Source organism: Carcharodon carcharias, chromosome 17 (genome assembly GCF_017639515.1).
Source record: "Carcharodon carcharias isolate sCarCar2 chromosome 17, sCarCar2.pri, whole genome shotgun sequence".
Taxonomy (NCBI): Eukaryota; Metazoa; Chordata; class Chondrichthyes; order Lamniformes; family Lamnidae; genus Carcharodon; species Carcharodon carcharias.
In genome coordinates this window covers 58,512,938-58,525,448 of record NC_054483.1, presented here as the reverse complement: position 1 = coordinate 58,525,448, position 12,511 = coordinate 58,512,938, and the positions used below count along the sequence as shown (strand labels likewise).

Genomic DNA, 12,511 nt, shown 5'->3' with positions numbered 1-12,511 from the left:
CCACTGACAGCAGTACTGTGGAATGGAGCTGCTGCTCCACACTTCCTTTGTGCTAAGTCACTTTTCTCTGTCTGGTACTCTTAAATGGTGAATGACCTGGCTACTCGGAGGAGCCCTGTAGCTGGGATTATGACAACTCGGACAAAAATTCTAGAAATCAATTGCTAAAGGAAAACTACTCAGTTGGCAAAACATACTTGAATACTTGGCAGGTACAGTATTACAGTTTGTGGTATGATTCCTTTACATTTAGGAGAATATGGACAGTTTTGTGTATTCTCAATTGCAATGGTTGTTAAATTCCAGAATACAAGGTACCAGTGATGTAAAGAATATTTTGTACAATTGAAAAATTATACATGAATAAAAATGTATACATTATCCATGGAGGTGCAGGCTTTGTGAATTAAAATAGAAAATTACTGCTGACTTGTTTTGGAATTCCTTATCTTATATGTGTTTTATTTTCAGGAGTTGTCCAGAACAGCCACTAGAGAAATTAAAGGTCCTATCAACTTTGCACATCAATGGGTCAACATGACTGATGTCACGGTCCAATTCAATTCAACACATAATACAGTGAGTACCAGGCTTTCTGCTTTCTTCTTCTTTATTATATATGACTAGCTTTACTTCATTAGACACAGGGGTCTTGTCTGTTGTCAGTAAATTTTTACAACATGATCCTCAGGGAACACTGTCAAGGGAAGCTCAGTAGTATGTAAAGAGAGTGAAATGAGAAACTCATCAGAGCACAAGATAATTTTTACCAAAAGTTGATAAACTATGGTTTTTATATAGGATATATTCGTTGAACTACAACTTCACAGCACTCAACCTGACCCTGATGAATAACTTGGTTGCTCTCCTTGACCAGTGATAAAAATAAAGTAATTCAAGAGGGTAGAATTGAACCTCAGTGGTGGCAACCTGTAAAGCAACAGATTGAGGAAGAGGGAGACCGTTTCTCAGCCATTTACATTGTGAATTTTCAGAGGGAAGAAGGTCAAAAGGAAAGAGAAGAACCAAGGGCCTGAGTTTAGAATTAAGAGCTTACCCATATACAACAGAGATGAGATGAAATTTTTTCACTCGGGGTTGAGAGTCTTTGGAACTCTCTTCCTGAAAAGCTGGTGAAAGCAGAGTCTTTGAATATTTTTAAGGCAGAGGTGGATAGATTCTTGGTAAGCAAGGGGGTTATTTGGGGTTGGTGGGAGGCAGATTTCAGGTTGCTATCAGATTAGCCCTGATCTTATTGATCTTATTAAATGGCGGACAAGGCTCGAGGGGCTGAATCGAGGGGTTGAATCTCCTTGTTCGTATGTATGGGGTGTCTTTGGCAGGGTAGAATTTCTTACCATTGCCTGTGGCCACACTGCCTGATATTCCAACTTAGATTCCTGGGTCAGGATTATTTTACAAGTTGGGAGCAGACACTAGGCCTATTTTTGGCACATTTTGGTGTGCGTTTCAGATGGAGAGGGGCGAGAAAGAGGGAAAACTGTGCGGTACCTTGCTGCCATATCATGTGTCCTACGTTGCATGGAATTATATAGAGTCCACAGCACAGAAACAGGACATTCAGCTGCACTGGTCAATGCTGGTATTCATAATTCACATTTTATTAAAAAGTTAAGTTTTTAAAATTCACTTTCACCTAGGCAAGCTGACTTTTTAAATTTTAAACTCCTCCCTGGTACTCCCCTGGTGTTCCTGATGGCAGCGTTGCTTTAGAGTAAATGATGGGAAATGAGTCCTGTCTGTCCTATTATAATATGCCCAATCTTCCTGTGTAAAATATGTTCTTACGTGTTTTTGTTTGTATTCATTCATGAGACGCAGGCATCACTGGCTGGGCCAGCATTTATTGCCCATCCCTAATTGCCCTTGAGAAGGTGGTGAGCTGCTGCCTTGAACCGCAGCAGTCCGTGTGGCGTAGGTACACCCACAGTGCTGTTAGGGAGGGGGTTCCACTGTTTCGACCCAGTGACAGTGAAGGAATGACGAGATATTTCTAAGTCAGGATGGTGAGTGACTTGGAGGGGAACTTCCAGGTGGGGGTATTCACATCTGTCTGCTGCCCTTGTTCTTCTAGATGGTAGTGGTTGTGGCTTTGGAAGGTGCTGTCAAAGAAACCTTGATGTTACACACTGCTGCCACTGTGCATCGATGTTGGAGGGTGTGAATGTTTGTGGATAGGATGCCAATCAAGTGGGCTGCTTTGTTCTGTATGGTGTTGAGTTTCTTGAGTGTTATAGGAGCTGCACTCATTTAGGCAAGTGGAGAGTATTCCATCACACTCCTGACTTGTGACTTGTAGATGGTGGACAGACTTTGGGGAGTCAGGAGGTGAGTTACTTGTCGCAGGATTCCTAGCCTCAGACCTGCTCTTGTAGCCACAGTATTTATCTGGCTAGTCCAGTTCAGATTTTGGTCAATGATAACCTTCAGGATGTTGATAGTGGGGGATTCAGTGATGGCAATGCCATTGAATGTCAAGGGGCGATGATTAGATCATGTCTTGTTGCCTGGCACTTGTCAGCCCAAGCCTGGATATTGTCCAAGTCTTGTTGTATTTCGACATGGACTGCTTCAGTATCTGAGTCGTCGTGAATGGTGCTGAACACTGTACAATCATCAGCAAACATACCCACTTCCAACCTTATGTTGGAAGGCAGGTCATTGATGAAGCAGCTGAAGGTGGTTGGGCCTACCTAGGACATTACCCTGAGGAACTCCTGCTGTGATGCTCTGGAACTGAGATGAGTATGAAATGAACTGGTATCGAGACTACTGGAGCTAGTGAGTCAGCTCATTGTCCAGGCCTCCTCCTCACTTACCCTGATTAAAGCAGAGGTTTGACCCTCGAACTTCTTTAATTCTTGTTCTTTGCCAAAACTGACCAAGTTAAAAAAAAAACTTGTTTTCTCTGGCACTGCTTTTCCGATTTCAACAGACTTCCACTCAAAACTCCCAGCTCTTTGTTTAGCGTTTGTCCATTAGATTATTAATATACACTTTGAAGACACCTTTTCGATTTTTAGGCATGCCTCTTAACCTTATTTAAATAATGCAGCAATGGCAGCCATTTTCCAAGCAGTTCCAAATTTTGATGAACTTGGAATGTCAAGCAATCACTTCATGATCCTTAGCTAAAAGTGGGGTGGACTCTTTTCTGCCCATTTCAAAGGATTTAGCAGAGGTATTTGATACAGGATAGCAGGAGAAGGCACCAGTATAACCGAAAAAGGGATAAATTCAGATCGGACATTACTTTATCTAGAGAGGGTAATTTTGGAAACAGCTTTCATAAGGGCAAATAAGTTAAATCTCTTTAAGGTCAAATCACAGGGATTGCTCCAGAATTTAGGGAATTTTGGAAGATCACAACCAGGGCATCAATTATCTTTGCAGCCACCAAATTTAGAAGCCTAGGATGTAAGCCATCAGGTCTGGGGGCGGGGGGTGGTTTGTTGTCTTTTAGTCCCATTAATTTCCCTAGTATTTTTTCCATATTAATATTAACTGCTTTAAGCTCCCCACTCTTCTCTGACCCTTGGTTACCAATATTTCTGGCAAGTTTTTTGTATCACCTACTGCCAAGACAGACAAAGTATTTATTTAACAATTCTGTAATGATTTTATGCTGTCCAGGTCTTTCTTCGCTAGCCCTTGAATTTTAATATCCACCTGTCTCTCTCTCCCCATGGATAAAAGAAGTAAATATGGTGACTCAGTTTTAATGAACATACAATAAGAATTTGTTATTAATAACATAAACCAAAGCATTTTAATGCTCTCCAACGTGAGACTTTTTCTTGGAAACATTTTCCAGTCTTTTGGTAGTGTAGGCCAGTAAATATTGAGATCATAAACTAATTCATTGAGTGTCTATTTTCCAGAGCCACACGTGTAAGCCTGCCCTTGGGTACAGCTTTGCTGCTGGTACCACTGATGGAGTTGGAGCCTTGAACTTTACACAGGGTGAGTTTGGCACAGAAGGCCGGGGTTTTCAAATTGCTTAAAAAAAAATGTACCCCATTTCCCACTGTGGGGGAAAAAAAAATGAAAATTCAACAGTTTAACCAATATATAAAACAATGTCTTCCTCAGAGGGTAGGTTTTGATTTGTATTGTGCTGATGTGTCCATAGGAACTGTCGAAGGAGATCCATTTTGGGATGCCATCCGTGACATGCTCCTGGGAAAACCCTCCAATGAAACTCAGGATTGCCACTACCCCAAACCAATCCTTTTCAGTACAGGAGAAGTAAGTTTAATCTTTCCTTGTTTAATATACTGAAAATTTGTATAATTTTGCTCAACTTTGGGCTGTTGCACCACAAGCGTTTGGCATGCCTTCAAAAAAATGTCTGTTGGGCAACAATATGTTCAAGTACCAGCTGTTAGCCAAATGATTAGCTCACATTCAGTCAGGGAGATATCTGCACTGATATTTGATCTGCACTGATCAAATTGTACTCCCATTTCCAAAAGAACAAAGCAAAAATAAAGTAACAAAGAAAGATCTTTAAAAGGTCTAATCCCTTTTTCCTTAAAATATGCAGAATCTTTCAAGGTTCCACTGACTGCAGGTTTTCTCAAGGCCTCATTCCTACAATGGCCTTCGTAGGCACAGTGGGACCTTGGCAGCCAGAACATGAGGAGCAGGAAAATGACACAGCACCGTTCCCCACCAAAATTTATGCTAATGAAGCTCATGCCAATCCAGGCCGCATCAGTCTACACAAGGCGGCCCACAACTCGGAGCAATCCAGTGGGACTGATCGCACTGAATTCCTTCCTTTTTCCACCCTTCTTGAAACCAATTTTGGTGGAGCAAGAAAATGCAAATCATTCCCAGTGTGTATTGGGAATCTAACATGTCCTTATATTTACGCCTCTGGGTCTATCCTATTAGATACAATCCTTCATCACAAGTGCTGGAAACATTAATACTGAAGGATCTGCAGATAGTTGCAGCTTTGGTTGGCTTCCTCATCAATTTTGGCATTCCCATCTCAACAAATTTCCAGGTCAGGCTGGTTGCACAGGTGAACTGTGATGGAATGCTAAGGTCCACACTGAAGACATCAATTTACATGAAAATTTAATCATACAATTTCTGATTTGAGTCCATTGAAGCATGATAAAGCAGTAATCCTTGAGGGTGCCTCTTTCACACCAAGCCTTCTCCTTGAACTTGAGAACTGATTTTCCACATGACTGGGTTGTTGAGAAATATGACTTGATTTAATGACCTTGCATTAAAGACAGACCTGGAATATAAACCTCTTGTTTGTTTAATGCTCTGTAATTAGATCTCGCTATTATAAGATTGCTATTGCTATCTCCTCTCCCCTTCATAAAGACAGTTAGAAAATTCCTTAATCCTGATGAAGCGAAGGTGCTTCTTGCACAATATTTGTTCTTCAATAATGAATTCATCTTGCCAGGCTATTTCATTTGCTGGTAATTCCTCTCTATTTTTGTTTGAAATGCATGACCGTCCCTTCCCTTCAGATTCAAAATTTATCACAGCAGCGTCATATTTAACTGGGTGCTACATCCTCACCTTACAGATGATGAAACCTCTGCCTTGGCACCCGGAAATTGTGGACGTACAAATTCTTACCCTTGGGACATTTGTGATTACAGCTGTTCCCGGGGAGTTCACGTGAGTCTTTGCTGAAGTTTTGTAATGCCACTTTAGACAGCAGGTAGAAGGAGGCTAATGGTTATAGCTGCAATGGGGCTCCTTTTTGTAGTCCCTGTAGTAAAATGTATTGTAAAAGCTTACACTCACTAATTGTAATCCAGTACCATATAGCTGTTTAGTTTGACAAGTTTCTCTTTTATCCTTTGTGGTTGCTTTTTAAAATGTATTTCATTTGAAAAATGAGGGATTTATTATTTGATTTTTTAGTTGATGACACTGGGGCAACCAAGTATATAGGAACAGGAATAGGCCATATAGCCCTTCAAGCCTGTTCTGCTCTTCAGTGAGATCAGGCAGATCCAACTCCAGAAACCCGCCTTTGCCCCATATCCCTGAATACCTCTGGTTGACAAAAATCAATCAATCTCAGTTTTAAAATTAACAATTGATCTAGCATCGCTTAGCATTTGCTAAGAGAGTTCCAAATTTCTTCTACTATTTACATGTATAAACGTTTCCTAATTTCTCTTCTGAAAAGTCTAACTTTTAGCCTATGTCCCTAGTCCTGAGATCCCCAGCCAGTTTCTTGCCATCAATCCTATCTGTTCCCTGTAATATCTTGAAACATTTCATCAAGTCACCCTTTAACTGTTCAAATTCCAGGGAATACAGTCCTGGTTGGGGAATCTCTTATCATCATTTTGGTTACTTTAGAAAAGGGTGAGTCTTTTTGCAGGTTCATATTGCACTTGGTTTGATGGAAGTGCCTATGTTTGTTTTCATGCTGTCCATTTTAATAACACTCACTCCGTGACACTTTCCCACTATTCACTGATTTTAATGTAGCTTTCAAGCAAAATCAGTTATTTGGATTGATTATTTGTTCACTGTGGGATGTTAACTATCTTTGTGAAAAGGAGCTTTTAAAGTCTCCAAATTTCCCTTTTGATTTTTTTTCCCTAGCACTATGTCAGGAAGAAGACTACGTGAAGCTGTGAAGCATGTAAGTTATTAATCAATGTCAAGTTACACCGAGTACCTCAGATGTGTTTGAAGATGCTTAAACTGAGAAATACATCAAAAGTAGCTCAGTTGAGCTCCCTGATGATCTGGTGGATAAAGGCACAATTGAATGCAGCATTAAGCCAGACAGGTCAGAAAGTCCTGGGTGTGATGCATAGACTGTGCTTTATCAACTGATCTCAGCCAGAGGAGCATTTAAGGCATTACATGAGCCAAGTGCAGAGTGGAGGTTAAACAAACCATTGACCCAGGTTTCATCCTAACTGCTATCCAGCAATACTTTCTAGAAAATGTCCAGTGTGAATGTGGGATGGGACACAGCTGTAATACCCTCCGTGGTTGAATAGCTCACTGACACTGTCTGGACTTAAACGGGAGGGAGGGCCAAGTGACTGAGATATGGAGGGACTGTAAGAGAGCTGGAAGAAAACAATGTTTTTATACTCGCTTTGTATTTTTAATGAAGCATACAAAATCAATTTGAGGTGCACATGGATTGCACACTACTCTTACATATAAAGCACCACTGCATTTATTTTTTCTATGTTTCCTCCCTCACGCTTTGTTGTCAACCAGGCCCGCCCTTGCCCAGAAACAGCAGGCAGACTCCAGGCCCCTGGTCATGCACTGTTTCTCTGTTCAATCCAGTAAAAGGTTTGCATAAATAGCCGAGAGTGACCCTACCTCTCTGATATTCCCCACCTCGTAAATGCCTCTGCTTGGTGCCTGTAATCCTGAACTTGTTACATGAGACTTGCATATGCTGTCACTATAGAGTACGCTCTTTGCAGCTCAAATACTATGCTCTGTATCACTACGTCCTACACTTCAGTTTATTTTCATTGTTAACATAAACAGCCCTATTAAATCCTAAGTGCTGAAGTTCCTATAAAACATTCAAAATGTTAAGAATCAAAATTGACAAGAAACAGAAACGGTTTGATTTCTGTTGCCTATTTCATGACTTCCAGAGGTCCCAAAACATTTTACAGCCAATGTTGTACTTTTGAAGTATAGTCACTGTTGGAATGTAGCCATTTTACACACAGCAAGCTCCCACAAACTGCAATGTTCAAATAATTATTTTTCATGATGTTTGATTGAGAAATAAGTATTAGCCATGACACCTGGGAGAATTTTTACTTCCACCTGAGTGGGTAGACAGCAGGCTCTTGGTTTAACGTCTCATTCAAAGGATGGCGCTTTGGAAGGTGCACCACTCCCTCAGTGCTGAACTAAAGTGTCAGCCTAGATTTTGCACTCAGGTCTCTGGAGTGAGACTTAAACCCCCAACCTTTAGGCACAGAAGTGAAGGTGCTACTCACTAAGTCATGGCTGACACCTAATTGTCACTAGGAATTATTACAAATGACAAGAGTTTTTATTATTACTTAGGAGGCATTGAGTTCTCAACATAGTATAGGGCCAAAGTGTGAGGGTGGCAGGTTCACTTTTCAGCAGGGCACCAATGAGCTACATCAGTTTAGTTATTTTCTGATGCCAGGTCCATCCCACCACCCCCACCCCCTCACCCCTCCAATTTGTCAGAGAGATTTAGGCCTGGATTTTCACAGAGTTGGGATGACTCTGGAGCCCTTTAAAAATGGCGCCAGGACTCGATTCTGGGATTCCTGACCCCATTCCAGGAGTTTATAATTTTCAGGAGTGCCTTTTAAAGGTGTGAGCTTGTTCAAATCAAAAGCCTGCACCTGGCACACCCAACCTGGCTCCGCTGTGGGAATATGTCCTGGTCCTCTGCAGTGTTCATGGAGTCCAGCCAGTCTTTCGATGAGTTGTGGTTCACAGCACTTGATAGATGTGAACCATTGTCCACATGAAGGGAACTTTTAAAAGCAAGTTTGAAAGATCCTCCTCATGGTCCCTTTGCCAAGCTATGCCTACTCACACAACTCCTATGGCCCTTTATGGCTCTTATGCCAAACTATACCCCTCCACCCAACTCCCATGCCAAGCTGTGGCACTTTCATGCCCATACACTGTATGAAACCAATTAACCCCATAGTGACAATAGGCCACTTAAAAAGAGCTTTAAAATAGACATTCATAACTTTCCACTGTGTTTCAAAAAAAAAGTCCTTTTACTACAGGGTAATAAAAGTGTCAATCATCTAGACCCTTTGAAGTATAAACTGAAAGCACTTGAAAGTTCTTAATCTTATGTAAATAAACATTGTGCAATTGATGGCAGAGAGCCAGTGCTGTCAATCAAGCAACGTTTTCTCTGGGGCTCAGGTGTTTCAGCAGGTTAATGAAAATCTGGGCTTTCAGCTAAGCTGCATTATGTATTCTTGGCTGAGAACCCAGATGTCCATTAGAGTACTAAAACACCTATCATTACTGCCCTCATAGATATAGCTGCACTGTAAAATTCACAAATGTGAAGATTCAAATATTACTTTTGCTTGTATTTCAATTTTCACTCCCTCTTTCAGCAGGTTCTGTTCCATTCTCAGAGTCGGCACGAGCTTGAACGTAATTTAAATTTATAGATGATAAATGCAGGCAGGCTGCAGCAAGTAGAGATAAAATCGAAAAGCAATCTTAATACAGTGGCTGCACTTCCAAAATTACATGCATTTAATTAGCCGCAGACCACTTCGGGGGGGTGGGGGGGGGGGTGCGCGGAGAGAACGGGGGAGCTCCTGAGTTGTGAAAGGCTCTATATAAATGCAACTCTTCCTTTCTCTTCTTTAAATGCTGAGTTTGTATGTGGGGTAGCCCCAGTCTGTCAGTTGTGTTTTGAGAACATTCCCTGAGTATGTTCATTTTTTATTGGCTAAATTAGATTGGATTGTACATTATTCCAGTCTGTTTGTACAGATTCAGTCCTGTCTCCAACTGTCTCAAAATCACTGTTCCTTGTTGCTACATCCCTTACAAGAATAATCAGTATCAAACATCTTTAACCATCAGCTCCGCTCCCGCACCCTGAGTCATCCATGCTCCCAATAACCAGGGTGGATTGCATTTGTTGTTCAATCCAAATATTGGGCAGAATTGTTGTTCTGGAGTTGGAACCCAAATGATGAGATGATTTCTGGATCTTGACTCTACGTGACCTCCGAGTGACACACCCAACCCGAATTTGAAAGGATTGGCTAATTAAGGGACGTGGAATATTTACTGTCCAATTAAGGATGATGGACAGGCTCCCATCATCCTCCCTCCAGATATAGGTGCTCTCTCAGCACTTTAAAACTCTTTAAAAATTAAAATGACCACAGTTGCCAAACTGCCTTTGCGGAAGAGGAAGCCTCCACAGGGCAGTCTGTGGCCGCAGGTGTGGCCATGTTTCAGCACTGGAAGAGGTGCGAGTGTGGTTGAAAGTCCATCCTGACCGCCGGCTCCCTCAGTCTGCTACCAGGAGGCTGTAGTTGTTGCCCCTCCTTGAAAATGGCCCCAAGGTGGGAAGTTGCTGACAAACCAGCATGCTGCTCTCTAGCAGCAATTTTTCTACCCAGCCACCTCCAGTCCTGCCTCCATAGTTGTTTAAAAATCTGTCCCATTGAATCAGAAAACTTGCCAGGAAAATTATACCCCTTGACTAAAAACTCAACCTTCCTTCAATAAACTCCCTGATTAAAAACTCAGCTTTCCTTCAATAAACTCCAGCTAAAAATTCAACCTTCCTTCAATCAATTCCTTGACTAAAAACTGAACCTTCCTTCAAGCTCCCCAAAACATGAACCCCTCAGGCTTTGTATCATGCATCACCAGACATTTACTAATGTTTAATTAGAAATTACCAAGATGTTTTAAAGACACCAATGAATGAGCATGAAGGGAACTCATTATTTAGAAGGGTTAATATTGTTATATATATTATAAAAACAATTGCACTAATTAGAGCAGCACTAATAATGGATGCCTTTTTCCCTTGCAGGAAATTGAATCCACTGGGTCTTTGAAGGATGTTGATGTTGTTGTTTCAGGTCTATGTAATGTTTATACACATTATATCACTACATATGAAGAATACCAGGTAATATACCACTTCATGCCTTCTTAGAGGGTGATTTAACCCAAGATTGTGTGTTCCTTCTGGAACGCTAATTCATATTAAAGGTGTTTTCCAGTGGCACTTTACTAATTCATTTTCCTTTCAAGATTTTCCTAAAATGACCTCCATTTTTAATTAAATTCAGGGTTAAAATTTGTTGGCGCCTGGTTTTGGGGTGAGAACAACAAATTGGCCCCAATGCCCACAAAAATTAAAAGGTCCAAGGCACTATGGGGAGCTCATCCTTCACAGAATTGACTTCTGGACTTTGATGCCTATTTGGGAACGAGGAGGGGGCAGCGGGTAGCCAGCTGCGGCCTTCTGGTGTGTTGTTGAGCAGAAAGGAACTCAACATCTAAACTTAGAAAATGTTTTTCTTTCATATCTCTCTGATGGTGGCTGCTTGCTAAGCCGCATTCATGCCTGGAATCCTGAGTGCAACAAAGTAGATGTGCGCTCCGCTTAGGAAAGCCCGGTTTCCATGAGAGATCCTAAAGTAGTGGTTGGGCACCTTATTGACATATGCAGGCGATCTAAAATTTTTAGGTGGTCATCCTGGTAATCTAGAGCAATATTGCCTTTTAGGCATCCTTGAGAGGACAGGACAGTACAGCATAAGACATTGATTTTTGAAATTGAACTTTGCAATTCCTATCCCTATTTCCTTCAGTAACATAGGATGCATCCCATCCAGACCAGGTAACTGGCCTACTTTAAGGACTACCAGTCTTCCTCATCTTTATCTATTGATATCCATGCATTATCACTGCTGCCTTCTCCTTTACTATAACATTGGCAGCATCCTCTTCTTTGGTGAAAGCAGACGCAAAGTACTCATTTAGTATCTCAGCCCTACCCTCCAGATCCATTGAAGATTTGTTTTTGTCCTTAATCAGCCCCACCATTCACTTGACTATCTTTTTATTGTTTATATGTTTATAAAATACTTCTAGGTTACATTTTATTTTAATCACTAATATATTCTCATACTTTTTCTTTGTTCCACTTATTCCCTATTTCAGATCTCCATTATATGTTTTGTATTCAGCGCAGTATGAGGTTGTGGCTATAATATTATTTAAATGGGGTTTAATGAAGTAATTTGCAAAGAAAGACTTCAAGAGGGAATGGGGAAAGGCCAGGGACATGGGATTAGAATGGATGGCTTCAGCTGAAGAGCAAGCACTGTAATGATGAGCCAATTGGGCTATCTTCTATTTGTAATTTGTGTGATTCTAGAGGATACATGACAGACATCTACTACATAACTCCTTTACCCAATTAGATTTTAAAAATGAGAACAACAGCAGGTACTTTTATTTATGGTACCTTTAGCATAGAAAAATGTCCCAAGGTGCTCCACATTTGCGTAATCAGACAAAATTGAGGCTAAATCAAAGAATTACTGTATTTTTTGGACAATAAGATGCACCGGATGATAAGGATTTTAAAAGGTAATATTTGGGTATAATCTTTGGACCATAAGATTCCCAACAATTTAGGCAACTTTTTCCAAGGAATAAAATTTATCTTATGGTCCAGCAAGTACAGTAGATGGTATGACAAACAGCTTGTTCAGAGATGGGTTTTATGGAGGGGCTTAAAGGAGGAGAGTGGTGGAGGGCTATAGGGGTGAATTTATGGGGTATAGAGCTAAGATGGCTGAAGGCGCAACTGCTGTTTGCAGAGTGAAGGATGCACAACAGAGTCAGAGGAATACAGAGTTTTCGGAGGGCTGTAGGGCTGGAGGAGATTACAGAGATCGGGAGAGGAGAAACCAAGGTGAGGGGCAAGTTCTCATAGCCCAAG

General features: G+C 41.1%; 1 protein-coding gene across 2 annotated transcripts in view; it reads left to right on the top strand.

Moving 5' to 3' along the window:
• asah2 (N-acylsphingosine amidohydrolase 2) overlaps positions 1–12,511 on the top strand; it is a 104,861-nt gene that overhangs the window by 47,782 nt on the left and 44,568 nt on the right. For both annotated transcript variants that reach the window (XM_041209143.1, XM_041209142.1), the window contains exons 11-16: positions 472–579; positions 3,903–3,984; positions 4,154–4,269; positions 5,582–5,676; positions 6,622–6,661; positions 10,586–10,684. In XM_041209143.1, coding sequence (XP_041065077.1) covers positions 472–579; positions 3,903–3,984; positions 4,154–4,269; positions 5,582–5,676; positions 6,622–6,661; positions 10,586–10,684 — 540 coding nt within the window. The remainder of the gene's footprint in view (positions 1–471; positions 580–3,902; positions 3,985–4,153; positions 4,270–5,581; positions 5,677–6,621; positions 6,662–10,585; positions 10,685–12,511) is intronic.